Raw genomic sequence first — 26,196 nt, 5'->3', positions numbered from 1 at the left:
AAATAGCAGAGACTGTTGAAAGCAAGGAGCTAGGAACATCCATCATTAGAGTGATTCCATTAGAGTATTCTCCACAATTCAAACTTGACTTTTATTTTTTTTACAATTTCTGTGACAAAAATCTAACACTGTAAAAGGCATTAAAACCACTCCATGGAAAACAAATCTATCCCTATCTGGATAGGAGCTGCAGTCAGGTAGAATATAGCTGCCTGGCTCTGCTTCTCCCTGAGATTCATCCAGTCATTCCAGCATGAATTTATATCTTTGGTCTATCCAACAGGATGCCCTGCATCATCCTGGTAGATGGTGATGTCTTGCCTCTTGTCACTGATTCTATGCACTCATGTAACAGATGATCACATTCACTGGCAGAATATGTGCCACCAGGTGGATTGTCAAGTACATCCTTCTAGATTTGATATCAGACCAAAGCAAGAAAAGGAGGATCTGATATAATATCACCTGCAGGAGTCCTCAAGGAAATTCATGCCAGCCCTCTGTGGTCAGACTTTCTCCACTGACATTGTGTTTTATTCCATAAGACAACACTGGCTGATTCATCCCCACATCAGTCTGGGAAGGCCTCCTCTGCTCAAAAGCAGAGAAGGGAAAGAAGAAAGAAGGCACTTCAGAGGAAGGCTGTGCAGGGACACAGATCATTTTTGAATATCTGCACTCCACCTTATTTGTTTCTCTGTTGTCACCCTCCCTGTGCCTTTAGTTGTTGAAGGAAGCCCTTTGTGGTAGTCACTGAGGGGGCTTGAACATCACCCTCGCAGAGGCTGCAGACCAGTGCTGAACAGAGCCCAAGAAGTGCAGTTCACCAGAAGTCACTGTTAGTCTTAACCAGTCAAAGGCTGGGCAATGACTCCATTCAAGGCATCTACCCATTCCCTCTGCTCCTTATCATTCTCACATATAAACAAAAACTCTCGCATTGGTGTGACCATGGTGATCCCTGGTTTCCTCTTCTTCACACAGACTCCCTGGGGCAAGCCAGCTCGTACTTCATAGCCCTCATCCATCCTTCCAATAAAAATCTGTCCCAGTGCAAATGCATCCTAGAAAGGAAACAGAAGACAGTCATTAGCAAGTGGACAGTACAGCTCCAGCAGACCCCTTCTTCCCATCCACCTTCGTGAAGGGGCTTGGGAGATATTGAAGAACACCGCTCTTACCAGTGGATTTTTAAAGTATAGCAGGTTCCTCTCCTGAGAGTCCAGGCTAAACCAGCGCACCTTGAAGGTCTCCTTCTGCTGCAAGGAGACGGTACAAGTTCAGTAAAGACCAACTCCCAGAGAAGAATTCTGGTCTTTCTCTGGTCCTTCAGCAGAGCCTGAATTCTCCCAATCTCCCTCTGATGTTCAAAGAAGCAGCAGCCCAAATAACTTCCCACAAAAAAAACAAACAAACCCACAACCCAACATAGGCTTAACACCTAAGAATTTGCTGCTGTGCACAGATGTGACTTCTGTGCTACTGACTTCAAGAGAAATAGGGAAGTAAGGGAGTTAGCATGTGATGTTCTGTTCTAGAGGCGGCTGCAGTTCTAGAGCTGCAGTTAGCAGGCAACTGATACAGGAACCTATTTAGTTGCTCAACAGTACTTAGTGTGTCCACTGCCAGCCAATCCATCTCACATTTCAAGGAGGATCCTTCTTCACAGTTGTTTTTTCCTGCACAAAATAAAGCATGACCCCAAGAATGCAACAGGCTTTACAATGTCTTTTATCAACCCAGGAAGCATGCAGTCACTCAAGAAACTGCTTACTAGTAAACAATTACAGCATTATCAAATAATCTCCTAGAAGAATCCTGTTTGTGTACTGCTATGCATGTAAGCCAGACCTACCTTTGGTCCCGTTTTCTCCATATATCCTTCTTTTACATAATTTCTTGTGATCCGGGGTATGAGCTAGGAGAACACACACACAAAAAGGTCTGCCATCTCATTCAAGCTTGCTTTTCTGTTCTGTTTCTTTCAAAGCAAATCACCGTCAATTTTGGCTTTTATGGTTGGGGTTGTTTTTGGCTGCTCAGTAAAGGGAAGTCTGAATTAAGAAGGAACATAAGATTGTTGCAAGATTACACGTTAAAAGAACCACACGTAGACTTTCGTGTGGCCTTTTCTTCTGCAACTTCCATCCATCCCAAGGCTCACCTACGAATTTGGCACTGTATCGTACACTAATTTGGCTGGCTGTGGTCTGGCTGCTCTGAAAGAGATCTTAATTCTACCTATCTATGATCAGAGAAGTGGCTATATTAAGGAATGTGAAGGACAACAGAAGAAAAAGAAGCAAATTCAGTGATGCCCAATGCAAGGAAAGGAATAGTGTGGGACAGACCATCTTTGTGTTCACTTGAGAACCCAATACTCCTGCCAGGAAAGATGACCAGCAAGTCAAAGTAAGAGACTGATCACAGATGCCCAAATTAGCTTCTGCTTCCTTGTGTTTGCTATTAAAAGACTTTCCTTTATTCCATCTCTACGGCAGCTGAGTATTAAAGAATATTTGTGTTGGCACTAACAGAGACATTGAGCATGAGTGATTAGAGGTGTTAACTCTTCTTACGCACAGCTGGTATGGCTAAGCACAGATATGCTTTGAAAAGCAATCAATGATTTAGTTTTTATGTCCAAAGTTGATCAGGAGGAAGAAAAGATTAAGGATGTGATTGATGTTTTTCTCCAGAAGTTCATCCGTATCTAGCTGTGCAGATAAAAAGAGCTTCAGATATTTCAAATAAGAGGGGAAACAAAAGCACTACCTCCTGATGGATTATCTGAGTAAGCATTATGGAGTTCCTCTCTCACAAGTAGGGCCTCTATCTGTTTCTTGAACAACTGTTTCTACATATCTGCTCTGCAGATTTATTTTTCCTCAATGCCATCACATAGTCTAGCAGTAGTTCCACGGATACCTGTACCAGCTTCATGTACTTTAAAGCTGCTGCCTCCAAATCCCAGCCTCAGGACCAGGCTGAGGCACACTAGAGGACAGCCACCATGGCGGTCTCAAGAACAGCCTGGCATGACAGCCTCCCTCTTTCTCCAGAGAGAAGCAGCTGGCATTTGCAAACCCATATGCAGCTGTTTGAGCACCTGGCTCTGGCAGAAGTGGGAAAATGTTTTCCCATGCTGTGTTTGCACAGACTGCTTCAAGCCCTGTTCAGTTCTCACCTCAGACTCAGGGACAGTTGGGAAGGTTGTTCTAAGATAATGGTAACGTGCTGCCCGGATGGCATTGAACCAGTCAACAATCTCCTAGGGAAAAAGCAAAGACAAACATAAAGACAAAAATAACGTGAAGGGGTAAGAACACTGCCTTTCCATAAAGGCCTTTCTCCTTCATTCTGACTTCTTTAAAAAGATGCAGTTTCTTCCCAAGGTCCACAGAGAGTCAGCGATTTGTCCCAGACACCTGAGAAACACTAAGCCTCCAAAATAATTTTTAAATTATGTCCAGGAAGGTCCCAGACATCCTCAGAATGGAGAATAACTCAAGTCTGTGTTCAGAGGCGTTTTCAATTGGTTCAGTCTTTTTCAATTATCAGTCTGTTTGGAAATAATGCAGAGCAACAATATTTTCCATATGTGTCAAGAAGGCTTCAAATAATATAACCTCTGAATTATATAAAACCATTAGAGAGTTACCTTACAGAGATTTACATATGTGCCCCAATGAAGCCTACGTGCTCCAACAGAACAGGAGCAAGACGTTAAAGTTACTAGTGTAAAATTCTGCAACTTTCTATACTCTACAAGTCATAGTGATTTCAGAGAAAATCAGATCCTGCAGAAACAGGTATATATTCCAAATTATATATCCAACATCTGAGAATCTTGCTCATTCCAAAATCTCTGTGGTATTCACCTTTCCACTTTCATGATAGACAAAAAGGTTCCTTGTCTGACCATTTGTCTTGTACGTGATCTGCAGTCCATGAGCATGTTGGATTTTCTCTGTCTGGAACATCACATTCAGTTTCTCAATGCTGATAATGGCTTTTGGACCTTTGGTCTGCGAAATGAAAAGCATCACTGTATTAAAGTGGTGATAAGGAAGGCAATGGAGGACAGATAATTGTATGAGAACTAGGTCCCTACTGAACAGAAGCAGGCATCCTAAAGTACCTGATAACTGGACATACCTGAAGAATAAAAGCTATAGCTATGTGTCACATAAAGTCAGTTACACAGAGTAACTCCTCTTCCTTCACAAATGCTGGCTGGCTCTTGGAAAGTGATGTGTCTGCACTGCAAAGATTCTCTCCAACCTCACAGCTGGAGATCAATTAGCTACACATTCTCACTGGGAGACATGTTGAGGATGTTACTGCAGCAGCTGATGAGAGAATATTTTGGCAATGTGAGAAGTAGCATCTGCTAACAGATCTCTTCTTCATTTTGCTATTCAGTATTCATGTCCTTCGTTCACTAAGCAAAAGGAGCCTGCAGGGTTAAGATAAGGGATGAGGAAAAGGGCGAAATCCAAAAGAGCAATTGCCTAAGATACCACAGATGTTAATGCAGAAACATCTGGGCTGCTCCAAACACAGGCTGACCTGCCTGGCAAACTAGAGACAAAGCTCTTTATACTATTTTCAACTGGTAAAGAGTAGAGTCTGAGGCTGGTTGTTGACCAGCTACCTACAACCAGCTGTGGCTGGGGAACTCACTTCTTTAGTGTAGTACTTCAACATCCCTTCCCTTGCTGACAGGAGGAATCGCCTCTTCTGGAACTGTCTGCTTTCCCGCCCACGCTTCCAGAGAATTCCTTCATGGCTACCTGCATATGGGACCAAGACGAGCATCAGACAAAGGTAGCACTATAGCAGGACTGTTTATCTACGTGGTAATGTGCCACAGGGTTTCAAGTCTCTTTTCCATCTGAGAATTTTCACTTTGAATGGAATGAATCAGTAGAGAACTAGAGAACTGTAAGAACACACATATAGGCTAAATACACCTTGTACTTGTTGGGAGCTTCTCAAAATTACAGCCTCAAAAGCATGGCCTGCACATCCAGCAACTCATATGTGGCAAGCCATCCTCAAAGATCTTCAAGGCTGCAACCAGAGTACTGTGCTGCTGGCCTTAAAGCTAATACCTTTTCCCTGGCAATCCTAACTTTTACCTGCAGAACAAGGATCTTGGCAGACTCGGGTGGCAACAAATTCTTCACGCTCATATTTAGCTCTAATCCACTGTTCTTTTAAAACCCTGAAAGAGGAAAATACGGATAAAGCTGATCTGCCTCTACTCTATTTTCACCAGCCAACCAAAGAGACCTGTAGAGGGAAGCAGCAGTTTGATAGCTGAAAAGGTCTGCCCCACTGAACAAACCATCAACTTACAAGCAGTCACAAGCCTGGGGGATGTAATAGTAGGGGGGGACTTTGGCCTCATATTTAGCTTTGGCACAGAGATTCCCATGCTTCTTCATAAACTGAAACACAAAACAAGTTCCACTTAGGCATGCAACGACAAAACCAATACTGTGTCATGAGCATAAAATGAAACTTAAACCAAACTCTCAGTGTGTCTACACAAAAGTTTATACGTTTCCTTTGGAACAGTAGCCTGCACTATTTTAGGTATTTCACTGTTTACAGCTCTGAACCAGGTGGGAAGGAACACACGATTGTGGTTGTTAATTGAAATAACAAAAGAGAATTAAGAGAAAATATATTTATGATCTTCCTCTACCTTCAGCTGTTCCCAGAAATAATTTGTGATTGTATTGTTAACACAATTCAATAGAAAAATTAGAGGCTGAAGCAGTATTTAAGAAAGGTATGTTGACTACTAAAGAAAACATACTAGATGGAAGTAACTGTGGGCCTCTAAGCCACAATATGCAGATACTGCAGGCTGTTAAACATAGTCACCTATCAGTGTAATTTGATTGAGTACGTCATAAAAAAACACCTAAAGTTACCCAATGAGTTCACTTGGCTCTGTGTTCTCCTGTCCATAGAGAATGGCGTGAATTCTGAGTCAGAGGAGGTTTTGCTGAAAAGTAAGTTAAATTATTCCTTTTCCTTCTGTACCTCTATAAGATCATTCTCCCAGAAGTCAAGCCGAAGGGATTTGACCCTGCTGATTTGAGGAAGATTGCGATGGATTCCGGAGCAATTCAAGCAAATGAATATTCCAAGTTTGTAAGAAGCCCACTCTGGATCTAGACACAAACAAAAAGAATGCATGGATAAATGGGAAAAGGCACAGCCACTGGCAAGGGCAAAAAAAACGTATCAGATGTACAGCCCAGGTTTCACACCTAACGCATCGATCCCACCCCGTTGTTTAAGGCTGTCACCTCCTTGTATTTAAAGGAACCACATCTGCGTTCCCCAGTGAAGACGGCAGCCCTGAAACCCGTAAGCTTTTTCACGGAGAATTTGTGTAAAAATTAGTATGACCGTGCAGGCAGCCAAACGGCGATGTGAAAGCTGAGCTAATTATTAGTTCATGTTGGGAAGTTCTTGCTGCTGACCTAAGGACGGAGGGGCGTTTCGGCCAGCGAGCAGCCCCCCCGGGTGCAGGGCTCGCAGGCCCCCGGCCGCCCCCTGCCCGGGGCCCGCTCTCTCTGCCTCAGCAGGGCCAGGAGCAGCCCCGAGGTGCTCGGCGGGCTCCATCCAGCACGATCATTTCCTTCCCCCGCGGCTCGCCTCGCTTCTCTCTTATCGCGGCACGCAGCAGCTGCCCGGCGGGTCCCCGCCCGCCGCGGGCTCCGTTCTCAGGCGGCGACGCCGCAGGGTGCGAGCCCCCGGGCTCGGGGGACTGTGGCCCTGCCGCCCCTGGCCCCCGCTTCCACAACCACCCGGGGTGCCGAGGCCAGTTCCCGTCCCCCCACTGCCTCCCTCGGTCCCCCCGAGCCGAGGCGAGCGGTGCCGAGCCCCCGGGCAGGGCTCGCAGCCCCCACCTGCTGCCCCGCAGTCGGCGCAGCGGCCGTTGCCGGCGGTCTTCAGCAGCTCCAGCAGCGGCGCCTTGGGCCGGTCGCGGTCCATCGGCGCCGACCCCGGGCGGAAAATGAGGAAGCGGAGCGGGGCCCCGAGCCGCGGGGCGCCCCCTGCCCTCCCTTGCCCTGCCTTCCCCTTCCCTGCCCTCCCCTCCGGCCGCCTCCAGCGGCGGCTCCGCGTCCCCGAGCAAGGCGGGGCCGGGTGTGGGCTCGGCGCAGCTCGGACCCGAGGGGAGGTCCCCGCACCCCACTGCCCGCTTCTCTGCGTCCTGCAGCCAGCAGGAGGGATCGTCCCCGCACCTGTTGCGCCTCCTATGCCTCGCTCCAGGCTTGGCTTTCTTTTGCGGGAAAAACTGAAAATGAAAAGCTTGCTGTGCAGCAGAGCGGCGTCTGTGCTCCGGTACCGGCCAAAGCGCTCGTACCGCGCACAGACTCGGTCAGGTGCTCGGCACAACGCCCGGGAGCTGCCTGCCGCCCTGCTGCGAGGAGGAAAAGGTGGCAGCAGCTGCGAACGCAGGGAAAGCCGCACCTCAGGATTTGTAAAGCCTGATAGCAATGCCCCTCTTTCAAGATAAAGCATTGGCATCATCCCATCATTGGCAATGTAACTGGGAATATTTCTAACTCTAAGGAAAAATAAAATAAAATGAGGGTAAAATTTACAGCCAAGCTGATTAAAACTGAAATAGACTAAAAGTGAAAATTAAAAATGTCATCAAGTATTTTTTAATTTTACTCTAGTTACAGGTTAAACCTGCATGACTATAACACACTATAATTTGCAATTCTTGTTCTTTACTAAACTTTAGGTATAATCATGTAAAATCTTCGTGTAGTTGCTCACTCTGCAAATGACAAAACACTTTATGTCTAGTAGTTGGAAGTAGTGACTTTTTTATCTTTTTAGGCACTAAATAACATCATACCATGTTTTTTAAAGCAAATACAAAGTCAAGTTAGTGAAACCATGAAAAGAATTATACAGCAGAATATCTGAAAAGGTGATTATCAGTCAAATACCTGTATAAGATTCCTTTTAGTGCTTACCCTTTAAGAGCTGTTGTATACTAGAATATAAGCATGGATTTCTTTTTCCCCATTGCTTTCCTGCAAACCATACCTTGAAGATCTTCTGCTAGCTTAATCTTTGTGTTCTTACAAATGCTTTAAGATATGAAAATGCCTGACATTTACAAATAATTATTTATATTCAAGACAAAATATAAGCCTGACAATAAAAAATATGGCATTAGTTGTTAACTAGTTTTGTTTTAAATACTGCATCATAGTCACATAGCTGAGCTTCAGTGCGCCTTTGCAACTTGCAAGGGAAATAATTGTTCTTCCCAGGCCTCCAGTCACCATCTTGCACCATTTCCAGACTATCTCAGTCTGAAAGCAAAGGGATCCTTCCATCCTTCTACTCTACAGTAGTACTACATCCTTCTACTCTGCATTAGTACATTCACAAGGATACACCTAAAGCTCAACAGTTTTTTTCAGTACTCTGGGGGATGCAGAAATGTTAAAAGATGTAGAAAGATCATTTAGCTAAGTTCATCCATTACCTTTTCCCTTCCTTTGCACTTGTATTCTATAAAGCAATATTGGAATAATGCTAAAAAGCAAGACAAGCTTCAAACTTGACTGAGATTTCAACAAGAACATTTATAAACATATATGCTTTTGAAATTACTGTACACCCAATAATAACTATTGCTTAAATAGGATGTAGAGTCATTTCGAAACTCCGTTTTTACTTCCAGTTTCACTGAATTCTTTTGTTTAGGTAGATCTCAGGCATGGGTTGTCTCTTCTTTCCAGAGAATCTTCGTATTGTTCCCATGATTTCTGAAGTTGATTTTTGTAACGTGGAAGGAAAGGTGTTTGCTGCTCCAAAGAGAAGCTTTTCCCTACACTTTCATGCTGGGGAAGCAATAGTGTATGTCCTGCTACATAAGATGCCTGAGCTAGCTCGATGTGCAGTATAAAGTAATAAGCAGGACCCACACTATTGCAGGAAAAGTTTGGTTCAAAGGTAGAAGACGTTCTCAGGGGAACCAGTCTTCTGAAGCATTTCTGTTTAGGCTCAGTTCATCAAAACCTCCCTCTCTCTCTCTTTTCCTCAAGACCAGCCTGTCCCCTTCTAGAAACCTGCTTTCTTCTGGCATCCAAGAGATAGACAGTTCCTTGCTTCAGCCCCTGCTCTCTTAACCCTGAACTGACACTGTTGAAATTTCCTGCTTAAATAGAATAGTAAGATGCTCATACCTGATGCACAGAAATGCGAAGTGACTAGTTTAGCAGAGCTCAAACTGTTACGAGTACATTATCTTGAATGAAAGATAGCTTGAGGAGTTTTTTTTGGTAATTGCACTTAAGTCTCTCATCAAGGAATGAACTTCTTGAATTGCACCTTACCTTTGGACTCATATCATACCACCACAGCCTGAGCATTCTCTAGAATTCATTCCTAAGGCAATTATTACAACCAGAGAATTAGCTTCAAAAGGAAGTAAGTTGTCTCCCGCTGCTAATTTATGTCTTCCCCTGTATTCTCTAAAATAGAAGGTAATACATTATAGGGCCTGTCTCCAGCATATGTAGGTCCACACCTTAGTTAGCAGCCTTTATAAAGCAATGACTGGATATACTTTTACTTTATTTTTTGCAAAAGTTCACAGGACTCAGACCATTGATGCAACGGTACAAGCCAATAAAATTTTAAACAGGCACAGTTTTATTTCACTCTGTGCTACTGAAAGAGTAAATTATAAAAGTTATCTACAATGCAGATCCTTAAAATAATTTACTGTTTTTATAAATATTTCTCATTCCTGAACATCTTTAGGACATGAAAAATACAGGATGAGAACAGAAGGTACTAGAAAATAGCCTCTCATTATTACAGAAACATTGAGGTAAATGGAGTGGCACTGTAATGCTACAATCTCAGTTTGAGGAGGAAGAACAGTAAAACTGCAATATAAAGGTAGAAAAAACATGGTTGAGATGCTTCCAGTTTTTTTAAAAATTAAATATTTTTATAGACCGAGACCATTACATTTTAAAGTCTTACTTTTCATATATATATCAGAAATATCCAGAACTATAGCAAAGTGTCACAAATTTATTGTTGTATAAAAACAGATTCAATCACAAATAATCAGGCTGAAGTCTTGCCAAATACAAAATGAAGTATAAAAATAGAACACAATATACAAGACTAGAAGTAGTTAAATATTACTGAAATCAAAGTAATACTGGAACAATTGGTATTTACAAAGTCTTGCCTAATATGCAAGTCCATCATGAACTACAGTAATCACTCCTCTACCCTTTTCGGATCAACATGCATATCAGCTGTAAATAACGAGTGAAGTTGAAACCAATGTATACAAATATATGTACATAGAGGCATAGTGCTTTGTAAAGGCTTTGCTATCCTCTTGTTATTGTGAAGGGAATTACACAGTCATTTACATTTCACAAGAGTTATTGCTTGCTCTCCCTGCTCCCTCCTCACCCCATGTTATTTAATATTTATGCTAATTAGTAAAAGAAGCTCATTTCTTTCACTGAAGTCAGCTCCTAGTGGTGGGTGGGTGAGGTATAAAGAAAAGAACAACTTTGCTGTAGAAGTTGTGACAGTTTTTTTAAAAAAAATAAAAAAGGACTTCTTGCTACATGATTCACAGATTACAGAGAAAGATAGCATGAAGATTAATTTGTACATTTAATATTCTAAATGCACTTACTAGACAAGCACCAACATTTCAGTTGTTAAAAGCAATATCATGACAATAGATATATACATTATTTTAAATACTTATAGAAATTTAATATACAAAAGGCTCTGAATATACAATAAAATAATGTGTTTAAAAAAAATAAATCAAACCATGGTGAGAAAACCACCATTAGGCACAAAGTATTTATGGTGTTAGCCGTTTTAAGGGAAGTCTAGAGACAGACTGTGTATCATTTGTCTGGGTATTTCGAGATGAATTCCTTCAAGATAATGCAAGAACCTGTAAAAAAAAGTAAGAGTAACTATAATAGGGAAGTTATTTCCAAATGGTAGACAATACTTAGAGAGGCAACATGCACCTTTCTTGTCTAGAATTATTTTAACAAAATATTTTATTAAAATACAACTACCTTGTATACTGAAACGTAGCAGGATTTAGGAAACTAAAACTTACCTTCTTTTAGTCTTTCCTTGCTCTTTAATCTTCTCAGACCTACAAATACTGCGAAGAGTAGGGAGATATTCAAGTATGCTGGCTTGCTTGTTACCCAGGTTTAAAGGAGCTCTGGAAAATATAGTTCTGATGACTGCCAGCCTCTTCTGTGCTTTTTCGTGAATGCTAAAATGAGAACGAAGCTTTATTGTTTCTTGTTCAAGAATTTAATTGCCTTTTTTTTTTTCCCCTTTTAAAATCAAAGCCACTAGTTTAAAACTGTTAAAGATACTGATGTCTGAAACTGCTTCCCAGTGGATTAGACACCTGCAATTTCTGATCATATGCTGCTTACACAGCATTTCAAAACTGCACTTCGGCAGAAACATGAGGGACAGTCGCTTGTTTTGCCAATGCTCTTAGCTTAACTACCTAATCTGACAAGGTCTTCACAATCTAGTTATGTCTGTGAAGTTTAGTTTATCTGTCAGACAACTGAAAGCATATGTGGTCTTCAAAAATAAAAAGCATTTTGTGATGGACATTCTGGAAAATGGCAATATCAGATCCAATCTATAACTCATGATATATCGACCAAATTTGATCACAGATTAGACAGATCCATTTTGACATTACTCCTCTTGGTTCTTACTTACAGAAATGTAATAGCTTTGCTCAATTACGTTAGGTCTTCATCAGGCAACACCTACACATTTAATACAGATGGGCCCTGGATGAAAAATTGAGTGGTATTTGCAAAACCAATTTCAGTCCATCTGACTATCTTGGAAGAAAACATTCCTTTGTTTTCCGTTTTGGGGTGGTGGTGTGTATGCAGTTTTAATGTAAGTAGACCAGATTAAGGTCACCATTCCTGAACAACGCTAGTCAGGTTATTCAAACAAAGTCATTTTTTGGTAGCAAGTGCCAAGCAGTTTAAGTTTACTTAGAACAACTTACTCCATTGTTCAGAGACATACTGAGAACATTCCTATCTGTATGGATGTGCACATATAGTGACTGAAACACTGTGAAACACTTTTCTTGACAAGTATACCCAGTGTATTCCAGAAATATTTGCAAAGCCTTACCTTGAATCAGCTGACTGATTGAAGGATACATAATTTCTTGTGTTTGAGATATGCATAGTAAGTCCCTCAAGTTGATCACTTTCAGGTGTTTTATTGGAGCTCAAGGAGGTTTCCAGTTTTTGTGAAATACTAACAGAACATTTGTTAAAACTGAGTGCTTCAATAGCTGCCTTTATTTCACTACAGCTCTGGGAACTCCACCAATCAGTATTTTCTATTCTGAATTCATCACAAAGACCATTTTTGATTTTGCCATTTGTCCAATTAAATCCATCTTGAGAGAACTCCAGTGGCTCCCTGGTGTTACTATTTACACAGCAATCCAAGAAAGACATGTTCTCCACAAATTCAGTCAGTGAATTCAGACACTGACAAACAAGAGCAGATCTTTTATCATTTGCTGGGGTTTTACTTTTCACATCTTTTCCTTCACTATTCATCAATTTTGCTTCCTCGCTATTCACTTCAGCACATGGTGTAGGACTATCTGATGGCAAACTTAAGAATTCAGCTGAATAGTTCAGTGCGGTGTCAAATAAGTCACTATCATCCAATACATCAAGCCTTTTCTTGTTCTTTGTCTTTTTAGATTTTTTTCCAGAGCAGTAGCTGTTAATAGATTTGTTCTTTGAAGAAACTATGGTAGTCCTTTCAAGGGTGGAGTTAGAGGCTTCAGACTGGTTTGAAATATAATGCACTGGTAAAGGAAGAAGCAGTTCAAGATTACTATACATAAAATCCACTGTCTTCAGCTGGAATTCTGTGAGAAGCTGTATCAATTTATCCCATTTCTCCATGGTTGTGATTTTCTGCTGTAAAATAGTTGTGAAAAACACATTAATAACTTTTTTTAATCATCGTGCGTTTAAATGTAAAAGAAAAGACACTACAGAAAACCTCATATTCCTCTCTTCATTCTTATGAGGCAAAGGACTATTTGGCTTGCAGCAGACTGCCCCAGTTTGCACTTTGATTAATTATTAGTGAATACCATTTCTACAGCCAACTTTTTCAACAAGATTTTCTTTTAAGATACTATTCATAGTGACGGTTACACAATTATCTAGCAATTAGCTTATCAACAACAAAAATACCTTAAGAAATGTAAACAAGTCTTCCGAAGGCAGCAGGATATTTCTAAGGCCAAGCAATGTCTCTACACAGCCTGTATCGCATTTTGGAAACTCCTGAAGAGGTGCCTCAGCTTGAGAAACTTCAATCTTTGAATCCATAGCCTTTTCAGAATTAGTTACTTGATCTGTTTTGTTTGTCTCATCTTCTCCTGCACAAAGACAACATGCTTCACTTGAAAAAGTTGCATCATAAAATTAGTGATCCCCCCTTGGTCTCAATTCCTTTTACAAATACTGTAGCTGTTGCCTCTTGCTGCAGTTCTGAATGAACACAGCAACAAAAATCTCCCCATTAATCACACCCATTTTGTCTCCTTAAGTGTCAATCTGCCCAACTCCCCCTTCTCTGCAAGCAGCCATTAGAAATAGTCTTTTTTCCTTTTATACTCCACTAGTCTCTATCACACCCACGCTTCCTGAGGACACTGTTCCTGTATCCTTCAGGCTTCCTCCTCCTTGCTAGCTGTCAAATTTTTCTTCTTTTTCCATTCTGCTTGTTTTAGGTAGGTTACCTACAACTTGCTAAATGATAAAGAACTGCAAACTCTGAGCTGAAGGGAGACAACTACTAGGTCCCTGCTTTGTCCAGTTTTTCTACTCGTAAGTGGAAAAGGAGATGATAATGGGTAATGATGAGAGGCAAAAGAAATCAAATTTATAAACCCTTGTGTACACTAAAAGGTTTTGAAGTAGCAAAGAGAATAATCCAGACAACACAAAACACCCACCTAAATTTTTTACAAATCTTACAGAAAGTTACCATCTATTTGTCCATTTTTAGGAATGGTTTGATTTAATCAAAGTCATCTTAAGATGGAGAATCTAATTATTATTTTCTTTTTAATTAAATCAACATACCGTGAAGTGCCAGACATTTGTCTTTCAAGTATCCACCTCCACTCTTAACCCAAAATTGTAAGAAGAGAACACTTTGTCTGATATCACAGTTATTTGTGGTTAACAAAGCAGCTAAATCTTTTACATCTGTTCGTAGATTCTCAGCCAAACACAGCGCCTGCAGATAGCTAGCAGCGTTCATCTAAATGAAAGTTAGAAAAATGTATAAATAAAAACACAACACTAAAAACAACTCACACCAGTCAGGACTGCAAAACAGAAGTTACTCTATTTACGCTTGCAAGATTATATATAAACTTTAAACACAGAAGATTAGGGTTTGTTAAATTAAACATTAAAACCTCAGCACAATTCTGTATCAGCTCCAAATAGTCCAAGTCAGATAATTAATTTGAATTTACAAAACCTAACTCATTAAAGAACACACATATTCTGCCTGTGTTCCTAAAACTATGTACACCTCGTTTCTTATAATTATTGAGCAGGTGTTAGTTAGCTATATTCACTATAAAGGTTCTTCTTTCTTTCAAATCTGCATTATCTTAATTATCTCAAAGAGTTTTCATTTTTGCACTTAAAAGTTTATCTTCTCAAGAGCTAGTTCCTTCTGATTCTCATTTATTTATTTATTTTACACAATACCTAGCTGCAAGTATGTATTTGCTATAACAGAATCCCAGTGATAATATTAAAGGAATAACCCATACTATTTCTAGTTCTACTTTTTAATGAATGAACTGATACTGGCATAGTCAGGCTTCAGATCAAAACTATTAGATATCTCCTAGGAAATTACTTACTAGATCTTACAAACTCATGTGAAGATTGCTATAATTCTTTCAAATGATAAATAAATCCTCCAGGCTAATAATAAATTCTACATGTAAATATAGAAACATCTTACATATTCTCACATAAAACCAAAACAGCAGTCTTCTGTTAAAATAGATATATTCCATCAGATCAATGTAAACCTACACCAACATTTAAATTTCAAGATTAAATCCACTGACAACTACTTGCTTAGGACATCATCTACATTTCCAAGCAGAGACTTACCAAGGAAGGAGTTCTAAAATTGATTTCTTCAAAGTAGCCATCAAACATTAAGCTAAATGTTGGATCTAGATAAAGAGATATTGGTGAACTGTCATGGTATTATATTCAAAGCTAATTATTATTTTCTTTATCCATTAGAGCAGACAGTTGAAGCATCTTTAATCAAATACTTAAGATACTATACAGTCTCTTACATTTTAGGTTTTGGATCTGCATTCAACAATTCCCATTTAAGCGTTTGTATTCAAGTAGGTTTTGCTGCCTGTAATTGCAGAAGCAAGCACTACTCACCATTAGTAGTAAGAATTACAGGTCTCTTTGCAGTTGCCATGAACGTCTTTATTGCGCTTAGAAATCCTGCATCTTCATCAAATATTATATCTACCTATAGAAAAGACAAACGACATGCAAAATATCAGTAGCTTTAAGAATAGCTACGAGCTGTAAATGCAGCTGTTAACTACAGAGTAGGACTTAACAGTAACAGATTTCCTTTGTGCACAAGTTCACAGAATCAGACTGGTTGAGGTTGGAAGGGATCTGATGGTCAAAGAAATTGAATTAGTAGAATCCTGCAAACTGCTGTAACAGTGAACAACCGTTGATAGACAGTACAGATAGTTCCATAATCTTTTAACAAATTTATTCAAGTCTGGTTAATAAGACTACTCGGGAGTTTAATTCATTTTTAAATAGATGATAATCCTCACACTTGAATCCACCTAGGAGTCCCAAGGAGGAAGGAAATAAATTTAAACAAGAACAAAAAAAAGGATGTATTGCTCACATCAGTAAGTTTCACCTGAATTTTACCTCTTCAAAAAGTATAAGAGATGTCGCGCTTTTTCTGTTATGTTCTCCTCCTTCTACTTCCTTGTTTATTGACTTCATTTGAGCATCTTTTTCTTCAGATGAACTCTGAACATTTACTGCAGATCGATGGAGAACTGAGCAGAAAATAAAGGACTTAAACCATTTAATATGCACTCTAAGCAGTGGTTTACAAAACATCCTATACATAAACTGCTTCAGAAATGCACTACATCATTCCAGCCAGCAGCTGATGGAGTAAATAATAAATTCTGTTCTTTTCTCCACATACACAATATTGCAGTATGGCTTTTCCATCTCTAAAGATAACTACTAAGTAGTGACACCTACCTTTATTTTTTTCTTGAGATGTTACTGTTCCATCATTACCTTTATATTTGGAAGGCATTTTGAAATAGTTTGCAAGTGTTTTAGGGGGCAAGTTTCGTTTTAATCCTGCTCCTTTTGGTGACAGTGGAGGTTTTCTTGGTGAAATTACTTTCTTTGGAGAATACATTTTTTCTGCAAGATACATTTTATATTAATCTTAAGCATGAAATGTAATCTCAGACTGACAGTTCTCAAGCAAATGTAGAGCAAAGTTTTGCAGTTTTGCTTATAGCATACAACAGTTTTACTGTACTGATTTATGTATCTTTTACTTTTCTAATGTTCAGGGAATGTTTTGTGTTCAACTTTCTATTAAGTGTCACAGCATTTAATCTATCATTACAGAAACAACCTGAGAAGAGAATCACAAGTTAGTCATTTTGAAGAAGTCATTATTTAATTTGGTGTGTAGTTGGGTTAGCCAGTAGAGCATTTCTTATTGTTACAGAGGCCAGATGAACTGACATTTGCTATCTTTTTTAAAGAACTGATGTCTACAAATTGTTTTGTAACTCAGTTCCTAAAAAAGACAGATATGACTATGAAACTTACTTGGTGACTTTGCACTGCTACAACTGTTAAAAAAGCAAGGCTTATGTGCATTAATGCCTTTTTTGTCCACTTGATGAGACTGAGTAGCTTCTCTTAGTTGAGACAGTACCTGTCTACCACTGCGCTGGCAAGAGGCGTTGACTTCAAATATCTGCAATGGCATTTAAAATGAATAGATAAATGAAATAGACATCTTGTACAGCGAATGCTTTCACACCATTAATTACAAATAAGAAATACAGCACTGTCAAAAAAGCTCCACAAACCTTAAAACCAAGCTCCTGAGCACAAGCATACACTGCAGCAGTTTTCCCCACTCCTGGTGGGCCAGTTATCAGAACTGTATTGCAGAGGTTAATCTCTTCCTCAATATCAGATTCACTACCTTTAAAATCAAGGCTGTCCAAAGAGTCTGTGAAGTTATTTGAAACAGAGAAGATTGTTCAAATCATTATCAATTCATGTTATCGTAATGCCAACTTTAATGAGAAGCTACATATATTATTTCAAACTCTATCAGCACCTTGGTGTTCTTTGTCCTCTTTTTCTCCTTTTTGATTTCTTTTTTCTTCCCAATCAGCTCTTTTTTTCCATTCTTTTAACCAGCTATAAAGGGAAGGAACAGAGAACAAAACCAACAAAAATTACTGCTGAATAAAGTAAACCAAATTCAGATGGAACAGAACAAAACTCAAGGAAAATATGTGGCTGATCTCCCTCTTCGAAACTTAAGGAGTCTCTTCCAATTAAAAAAAATATTCAAGGTTTAATTATTTTGTAAAGACCAATCCCTGCTTCATTCTCTGTTCCATTACTTGGTTAGTATAAAAACCAAGTCACTTAACAAACCGTTTGAACTGTGCAAAACAGTCATAGTGTTGTTAGGAAGATGAATCAATACATTTTTGCAAGAGTCACAACAAGAACTTAAACAGACATAGAAAATTTAACTGAAAACACAGTAAATTACAAGGATTTAAGCACTAAATTACCATCAACAGTAGATGTAGTGCAACGAGATCAGTCTTGGGCATACTTATAGCATGCCTGTAAAAAGCACAGACAAGTACTGACAAGTTCCTATCTCTAATGTGCAAGCATAAAATAACCCGACCAAACCCACTGATTTTTACTAGATGTGTAAGAGCATTAAGTATTGTATTCTATCCCATAGCCTCATCTAGCATTTCACTGTGTTGTGTTTATTTCTTACCAACTTATCTCTATGAAAGAAATTATGACCAAACTATTCATACCAACTGCCGATTTGTTTCTGCAACTTTTTTGAAGTCAAAGGATGCAAACAAACACATTGTAAGTCTTACTCTAGCACAGTGTGAAATAATTAACAAATTCTTTAGCATAATTAAGTAGCATGATATTTTGTGTTATTTTAAGAATGGGTCTGACCTGTGTAGCCTTTCGATTTCTTTCCTGTTCCCTACAAGTTCACTGGAGTCTTGAGGCTGATACTTTTCTGTCCAGAGCATGTCTTCCTTTTCAACACCTACAGAAAAAAAAGAAGCGATAATTTAAGCATTATCCATTTTCTTGGTATCTTGAGTATTATCCATTGCTCAAGTCTAGTAGAATATCGAGACAAAACAGGATTTTTTTTTTCATCACAATGGAAAGCTGATGTATATTCCCTGAATGCAAAGAGAATGAAAACTAGACAGGAAATACAGATTTACCTGAAAGTGCATTTGGCTCTGATAAATATTCATTGTCTTCTGTCATAACGTCTGGTTTCTGGTTCTTGTTTTTCCGAAGATGTGTTGCTTGTGCTGCATCTGCTTGTTTTCCTCCAGATACAGGAGCAGCAAGGTTCCTGGAAACTCTGGATTTTAATTCACTCTCTGTACCATCAACTTGTTTTCTCCTTTTTGATTTGTGGTCTTCTGTTTCTTTCCTTTTCCTCTTAGTTTCCTTCCAGTTGTCAGAATGTTTCTTATTTACCTCAGAATTTGCAGCACCATCTCTGCTTTCTATGAAGGAAAAAAAATACAGCCAGACAACAACAGCCCCCAGAAGAAGAAGAAAACCAACAACAAAAAACACACATCTCTTGAAATTTCAAGTTCTGTCCATTACATCTGTACATTTATTTGTTCAAGCCATATTTGAAGAAATTAGTCAAAATAACCTAAAACATGGGGACCAGTTTTCTTCCAAGAACATTCATTTATTGTAATATTTCTGGAAATTTCAGCCTGCCTTCTTATGTGTGTTTATGTATTTTATTTTTCCTATGTAGATGACTAACCTTGTGTACTGTTTTCAAAAAGCAATCGCTCCGTTTGTCTTCTCAGAAACGCATAAAGGTATTTTCTCACGGGAAATTGAGAGTTAGAAGACAGGATCTCATCTAGTAAGCCTTTCCTGACTGCATCAGGAAAAACTGATCGGCGACCAGAAAACTGCAATACAAAATAAAAAGCCACTTGAAAATATTACATAGAATAACAGTTACAATTTTGCATAATTTAAGATAAGATCAGTAGCTGCCTTGTTAAGGCCTGAGATTAACAGAAAGCCTTGAGAATTGCCTAGCATTACAACACATTAGGGGCAAAGTGCATGTACTCACATCCACAAAAGAAAACAAACAAACCTCCAGTACTGATATAGGTTCAAACTGTACTTGTGTTTTTTTTTTCCAACATGTGTCCTACCAAGTAGCAACAAATTTCAATTTTCTTTTCATTTTTCTTGTAATAAGACCCTTCATTTTTAAACACTCACCACAGGTGCAGAACAGTTTCCAGTCAGTTCTGATTTCACAGTGGAAAATTCACCAAGTGAGATGGTGATTTTTGTGATGTTAGTGACCTCAGGACTCAGTTTCCTTAACTTAGTTAATAGAGGACACAATGGTGATTTCAATTTCCACATTGGATGACCTGCAAAAGAAAACAAACAAATGAAAACAAAAAGGCATGAAAAGAAACACGGTAACAAAACAGAGATACACTACAGACAAAACCATCCCACAGTAATAAAGAAAGCTGTAAGTGGAAGAGCATTTGCTTGTATCCAAGTCAAGCTTATTTAATTTATACCGCATCAGCTTCTTATCTTTGCTAATTCTTCCTCCCTCAAGCAGAACAAGCTTGCACATTTTTGCATACATTTCTCCAGTACATTGGTCCCAGCCTCTGCTTATTCCGAATAACAGCCTTTGCCTTCACCAGGTCTCTGTAGGACTGATGCACTCCTAAGGATTTTATTAGTTGTTTGTTTGCAAATATGAACTGTTAAACGTTTATTCTGCCTTCTGGTTTTCTGTCTTGCCCTTTCAGAAGAACACTGTAGCACACTCCCTCACTTAGCAGCACAAAAAAAGGGCTGGTCTTTCAAGAAGCACTGTCTTTGTCAGAAGGGGATGCCTTCTGGCCCGTTCAGTCCAACATTACTTGTATTCTCAAAATTAGAGCTTCAAAGACTAACTTGTTTGATTGAACAAAAAATCTTTACAAAGATTTACATACAGTCAAATACATTTATCAGTAACTGAACAAAAGCTTACGGTCATCCTTCTGCTGTACATGGACAACAGTCTTAAAACATGAACTTGCAAGAGAATATGCTTCTGTTGCTGCCGCTTTCTTTGCGATCTGTCTTTTCAGTAATTCTGGCAAACCACTCATCAAGAATTCACGTTTTGATCTGAACTGATCATCATCTTGAGAATTTTCTGATGCATCTTGGCTTTAATGAAAATAGAAATGAAAGAAAATCATTAGGACTACCTGATATCTCAGGCTCAGTCACATTCACTTCTATATATGAGTTCATGCAGCCTGGAAGAACTGGTAAAGTTTATTTAAATGCAGTAAGTTAAATTTTGAATTTTGTTATTAAAAATCTCTAACGCTAAATTGAATCTCTTGATATTTTTATTTTTGAATGCTATTTAGGATGTTTTACGTCAATCATCAACTAGATTTTCAGCCATCAAAAATGGTTCAACAATGGTTCAGGAACCAACTCAATAAAATTGCACTTATTGCATCACATATCAATAAGCATTTAAATTTGTAGAATGAGAACATGTTTGGGTCACCTTGAAATATATTTTGGTTCTTAAACAACTGCTATTTTGAAAACTGACCTGCTTTCATCAAAAATCACAATCGGTTCATCTGCAGATTTCTGAGCATTTTTGCCTAGGAAAGACGGATATCCCAGTTTTCCTTTAGAAAAAACAAGAGCAAAAAATCATTATTAGGTTAGCACTGATGTACAAGTCTATTTCTCTCATCATGTCTGGACTGTAACTTCGCTTCTATACTATCTATATATTCTATATATTCATATATACTATCTATATATTCAATGTAATAACAAGAAAAACTAATTTTTCTTATGGAAAAGGTGTGTAAAGGAAAAGATGAGTATTTTATCACAATTTGTTATAGCTATATTTCTAGCTATTTTATCACTATATTAAAAAAAAAACTTAAAATTGTAGAAGACAAAGCATGGGATGCTACTGGCAGTTATATCTCGCTAGGCTTTAAAATAAATATAATTTTCCCTGGAAGGGGGGGGGGAGACAGCAGTGCCTGTGAGTGCAGAGCTTACTTACGTCATAAAAATAAGAAGCGTATCTTGGAAGATTATTCAACAAAAGTTGAATGTACCACAAAGGCAGATTATAAAATAAAAACGGGCGATAAATGTCATAAAACACATTTAGTAAAACCCAGTTACCATTTGAGTTCTTAGAAGCCTTCATATTTCTAGACTTTTTCCCCAAAACATCATTTAAGCTCCGGAGATTCTTTTGCTTCACATTCTGCACTGTGGTAGTGGCATTACTCAGGCTTGAATGTACAGTTATTGCTGATTTCTAGATGGAAAGCAGACAAATTAATAAAGGAAACAATTTTTCTTCATTAAGGACACGATTTACTGATTGGTACTGAGGAAAGTGAAGAAACTCATCAGAAAGCTTCGAAGTTACTGAATACCATTTGTAGATTATGCAGTAATTTTGTTAGTGTTGCGTACACAGAAGCAGCATATAGAGTAAGAGGTCCGATATATAGGCAAAGGCCAGAATTACTCTAAGTTGAGATGTCTGCAACATACACCCCTGAAACAGACACCTTGCTGCCCATGAGGTAAGAGAGGCAGTCACTTCTTAAGCGTGACCATCTGGTGCATTTTACAGAACTGCATTAGGACGAGCTTTCCAGTCCAAGTCTGGCAGTTACATTACTTATTTGACATCCACTGGACCATTTTATCACTATCTACCTCATTTGATACTTTAAAAGAAACGTTTACAAAAAACATTTTTGTTGCTTACATGAGTGGTAAGAACTTGAGAATATTTTTCCCCACTACAAAGTATAGAGCCTTACCTCATTTTCTTGTAATTGTTTCTTTTCAGCAAGAGCTTGCTGTCGAGATGAGCGCCTCACAGGAGTCGGTAAGTCTTCGTTGACCTTTGATCTGTTATGCCGTATAGCTTTTGCTTTCTCCACCAGCTGCTTTGCTTTGGATACATTTTTAGAAGTAGAGCTTATCTATTAAAATACAAAATAATCAGAATACCTAGCAATTAACAGCAATACCTTTATTAAGGTATTTCACATAATGTTATCTTTCACACTCAAAAGCACATGATTTCTGATCAAAATCTGTAACAGTACGAAAGTGAAAGCATGGAAAGGAGGAATAAACTAGGAGGATATAAATACTTTTCACAAAGGAGCCCTACAAAGGGATCCTCCGATTTGTCTATAAAAGAAATGAAATAGAGGCAGTGATTTTCTTAAGCATAAGCTGTTCTGCTCTGCCCAAAACACTAAGTCCTATCTTGAGAACCTGCAGAACACGAGCATGCTGTTTTCTCAGATTTCTCTGTTCAGTTATGAAACGCAGTAAGTCACAGTAACATTCTCTTTCCACTGGGCTTCTAAGAACTGTCATACCCCATTACACTTTACTATTATACAATACTGAACGTTAACAATTATATACATGTAGTAAGTGACAAAATACTGAAACACTAACTATTGCATACATTACCTTGGTATTGTTGGAGTTTAACTCTTCATTTTTCATTGCTTCACCCTTATTCGATTTCAGAGTTGCATTGATCCGCGTAAACCTCATTCTAATTAGGGAATAAAAAGCATAAATGTTTTATGTGCAGTTATGACTTTAATGTAAGGAATGTTACACTAAATCCTCAGTTTCAAAAGCTTTCAGAAATGCAGTGATGCAAACATAAGCAAACCCCCAATAGCTAGTCCCCCCCCCCCCCCCCAAAGTCTTCATTACAAGCATGCTTATAGTCAACTTTGGTCCTTCTGTATTATTAACCCACACGGTCACCATTCGTGGAACTGCATTCCAGTAAATTTATAACTGTCTTTCTCTTATAATGCTCACGAAAAGAAATCAAAGCACAAAGAGCCAGAATAAATTCTAAAATGTTTACCTTATTGGACTGTTTGCATCAGAGGGCACTGTAATCACCTCAGCCTTATACATGTTCCTTTTCAAGGACTGCTTGCTTGTTTTTGGTGTGGAAGTCTGTAAAGGACAGACACTTTCATCTTCAGAAAAGGTATTTCTAATTCTGTTTTTTTTAGGTGTAACAGTTTTGGATATGTCAACTTGCTTCTGTCTCAGACTCCTCCTCAACTTGTTCTCTTTTGGACTTGATAAAATTATTACATCCAAGTTGTTTTCCTTTGTTTGAAGATCAGCTCCTGATTCCTTTTCTTCATTGTAATCACTAGTATTTAAGACACATTTTTCCTTAGCTTCCAAAGCCTTCCTTCTTCTGTTTCCCCTTTTCTGAAACTTTTTAGGTCTTTTGGTTTTAGTTCTATGGTTTTCAGGACAAGAATGCGTATGTTTATCCACACAGTCTTCTGGTACTCCACTTCCTAATCCCTTATTTGAACCAATGTCACCTTCGGATCCTTTTTTGTCTTTTGAAGATTTTCCCGTTACTTGTTTTGGTTTTCCAGGTGCCTTTTTAACTCCACTTTTTATTACATCTGATGTTGGTTGTCTGAATGCTTTCATAAACTGATGCCTCTCTTCCAGAGCAGATTTTGTCTTCAAAGGATCTGATCCTGCAGTCTCTAGTACAGCTAACTCCAATTCCTCTTCCTCAATGACTACGTTAGATTTTCTTTTCTGAGCAATGTGTTCAGTTTGTTCACTCTCCAAAAGGGGTGGGCTACTTTCTTTTTCTCCTATACATCCTTTCTGCTTCAAAAAAATGGAAGCTATTTTCATAGAACCTTTTTGCTCCCTATGTAAAGAAGCTAATCTGGGGGGAATGGAATGAACTTGTGCAAGGACAGTTACTGTTCTAAGTGGTACCTGCTGAGATTCCTCAGACTTTTCAGGGTCACTAGTACTACCACTTCTGTCCAATTCAGTTGCTGTAACAGAATCATCCAGCATTGGCTTTGTGCCTTCTTCAGCATGATCTACATTATGTTCTCCTTGACTCCTCAAGAAGTCCTCAAATGACACTGTTATTGTACTACTGTTTACCTGCAATGCCTCATTTGTATGAGTGTCAAAGCTCGAGTCACTAATGGTAATAGCATCACACCCCACTACTTCGGGAGATACCATTTTGTTATCTTTAGTTTCCTTTTTACACTCTTCATTCAGCTGGTTTTCAAATGAAAGACTGTCAGACAAACCTGCACATACTTTGTGCTTTCTTTTCCTTGATTTTCTTATCCTGTTTTTTACTGCATTTACTTCAGAACCAACCTTCTTCACGCTTTTTCCATAGATGTCTGCATCTGAGAAGTTCTCACCTTGCGTGTTATCATCAGGTGATTCTCCTACACGGTTTTGGTCAGCTGAAGTACAGGTAGCAATGAAATCATTACTATCTTGCTTTGGCTCTGTTGTTTCTCTGCTGTCATCACAATTAATTTCTATTGTGCCTTCATTCTCAGGTTCTTTCATCTCTCTCAGTTTGTTATTTAAATTAACTCTCTTCCTTTTCCTCTTCAGCTTTGAAGGTGGTTTATGATGTGATTTACAGTCTTTATCATTACCATCAAACTGTGCTTTACTTTCTCCAACTACAGCTGGTACTGTAGCTTTCTCAGGTACAGATGACTTTTTAAAATAATCCAGTATATTGTTGGGTTTTGGTGGTGACAACACTTTATCCCCTGTTTTTGCTAATGGTGAGAAATATCTTGTGATTGTTTTGACAGAAGCATCTTCCTCTCGCCGTTTCTTGCATGGCTACAAAAAAAAAAGTTTAATGTTAATCTTTGTTTTTAAAAGCTAAGATGTTGTAAGATTACGTAAAGCAGTACAGAAACCGCAGCATGTATTTGTGATGCTAGAACTTTTTTGGAGGACAAAAACTGATCTCAGCCCCCTGCAACTGTGTGCACATCACACGTTTTCAAAAGCCATTCCAGCCTGAAATACAGAAGCTGCTACTTCACAGAGGACACAGAGTCATTAAGGTTGGAAGAGACTTTCAGGATCAGCTGCTCCAGTCATTGCCTACCACAGTGTCACCACTGAGCCATGTCCCCAGTCACCACATCCAGCCTTTCCTTCAACACCCCAGGGACGGTGACACCACCAGCACTCAAGTACCTCACCTGTCCTGGAAGGTACTTTATATTGAGGGCCCCGAAACCGCAAGTGACCAGGGGGGCCTTCAAAAGTGCTTTACAGAGGTCTCACAAGGAGTTAACAGTTTGTGAGGCTGCAGCTCAGGAACCACCCAGGTCCTTGTGTGCTGCGGGCGGGCAGGGCACCCAGCGGGAAGCCCCACAGCGCTCAGGGCCGGGCACCCCCGTACCGGAGCCCCCTCCCAGGTGACAGCGGCAGCACCCTCAGGGCCCCCTCACAGAGGCGGGGGAGAGCGGAGCGGGGCTGTCAGCCCCCGGCAGCCCCCGGCCCCCGGCTCCCCGCCTCCCCCGGCCGGGCCCAGCCGCGCGGGGCCGCCCGCCCCCAGCCCCACCTGCACGTCGCCGTCCTTGTCGGGGAGCGAGGCGGCGGCCAGGGCCAGCCTGCCCACCATGGCGGGGCGCGGAGCCCCCTCGGGGCCGGGCCTCAGGCGCGCGCCGTTGCCATGGGGCGGCGGGGCCGGGCCGATGGCGGCCGCGGCAGCCGGGCGGGCAGA

At 39.6% G+C, this 26,196-nt stretch overlaps 2 protein-coding genes and 1 long non-coding RNA gene across 7 annotated transcripts; 1 reads left to right on the top strand and 2 right to left on the bottom strand.

The window, feature by feature from the left end:
• Positions 1–72: 72 nt before the first annotated feature.
• ADAP2 (ArfGAP with dual PH domains 2) lies at positions 73–7,575 on the bottom strand. Of its 3 annotated transcripts, none has more exons than XM_035342160.1 (10): positions 7,272–7,575; positions 6,061–6,191; positions 5,365–5,456; positions 5,145–5,230; positions 4,687–4,796; positions 3,882–4,028; positions 3,188–3,271; positions 1,856–1,918; positions 1,182–1,259; positions 73–1,064 (listed from the first exon to the last, which is right to left on the bottom strand). In XM_035342160.1, exons 1-10 carry the CDS (start codon positions 7,558–7,560, stop codon positions 846–848), a joined length of 1,299 nt encoding a protein of 432 aa, XP_035198051.1. In that variant the 5' UTR covers positions 7,561–7,575; the 3' UTR covers positions 73–845. The 3 variants fall into 3 exon arrangements, with proteins under 3 accessions (XP_035198051.1, XP_035198052.1, XP_035198053.1); XM_035342161.1 differs by lacking the exon at positions 7,272–7,575 and adding an exon at positions 6,936–7,189; XM_035342162.1 differs by lacking the exon at positions 7,272–7,575 and adding an exon at positions 6,330–6,460.
• A 2,506-nt stretch (positions 7,576–10,081) lies between these two features.
• Positions 10,082–26,190, bottom strand: ATAD5 (ATPase family AAA domain containing 5). 3 transcript variants are annotated; one of them, XM_035342555.1, is made up of 23 exons: positions 26,035–26,190; positions 23,506–25,298; positions 23,091–23,178; positions 22,421–22,585; positions 21,765–21,903; positions 21,163–21,244; positions 20,578–20,759; positions 19,794–19,951; positions 19,315–19,468; positions 18,743–19,036; positions 18,459–18,555; positions 17,572–17,654; positions 17,315–17,460; positions 17,049–17,199; positions 16,458–16,628; positions 16,110–16,243; positions 15,588–15,681; positions 15,297–15,361; positions 14,238–14,418; positions 13,341–13,528; positions 12,247–13,058; positions 11,177–11,341; positions 10,082–11,002 (listed from the first exon to the last, which is right to left on the bottom strand). In XM_035342555.1, the coding sequence occupies exons 1-23, from the start codon at positions 26,092–26,094 to the stop codon at positions 10,924–10,926; spliced, it is 5,481 nt and encodes a 1,826-aa protein (XP_035198446.1). In that variant the 5' UTR covers positions 26,095–26,190; the 3' UTR covers positions 10,082–10,923. The 3 variants fall into 3 exon arrangements, with proteins under 3 accessions (XP_035198446.1, XP_035198447.1, XP_035198448.1); XM_035342556.1 differs by having other exon boundaries at positions 12,247–13,055; XM_035342557.1 differs by having other exon boundaries at positions 16,110–16,225.
• LOC118175907 lies at positions 20,716–25,646 on the top strand. The gene is made up of 3 exons (XR_004755190.1): positions 20,716–20,883; positions 22,450–22,488; positions 25,472–25,646. It is a non-coding gene; the product is annotated as an uncharacterized LOC118175907 (long non-coding RNA).
• Positions 26,191–26,196: the final 6 nt, after the last annotated feature.

This window comes from Oxyura jamaicensis, chromosome 18 (genome assembly GCF_011077185.1).
Source record: "Oxyura jamaicensis isolate SHBP4307 breed ruddy duck chromosome 18, BPBGC_Ojam_1.0, whole genome shotgun sequence".
In the NCBI taxonomy this organism is placed as follows: Eukaryota; Metazoa; Chordata; class Aves; order Anseriformes; family Anatidae; genus Oxyura; species Oxyura jamaicensis.
This window is presented reverse-complemented; position numbering and strand designations above follow the sequence as displayed.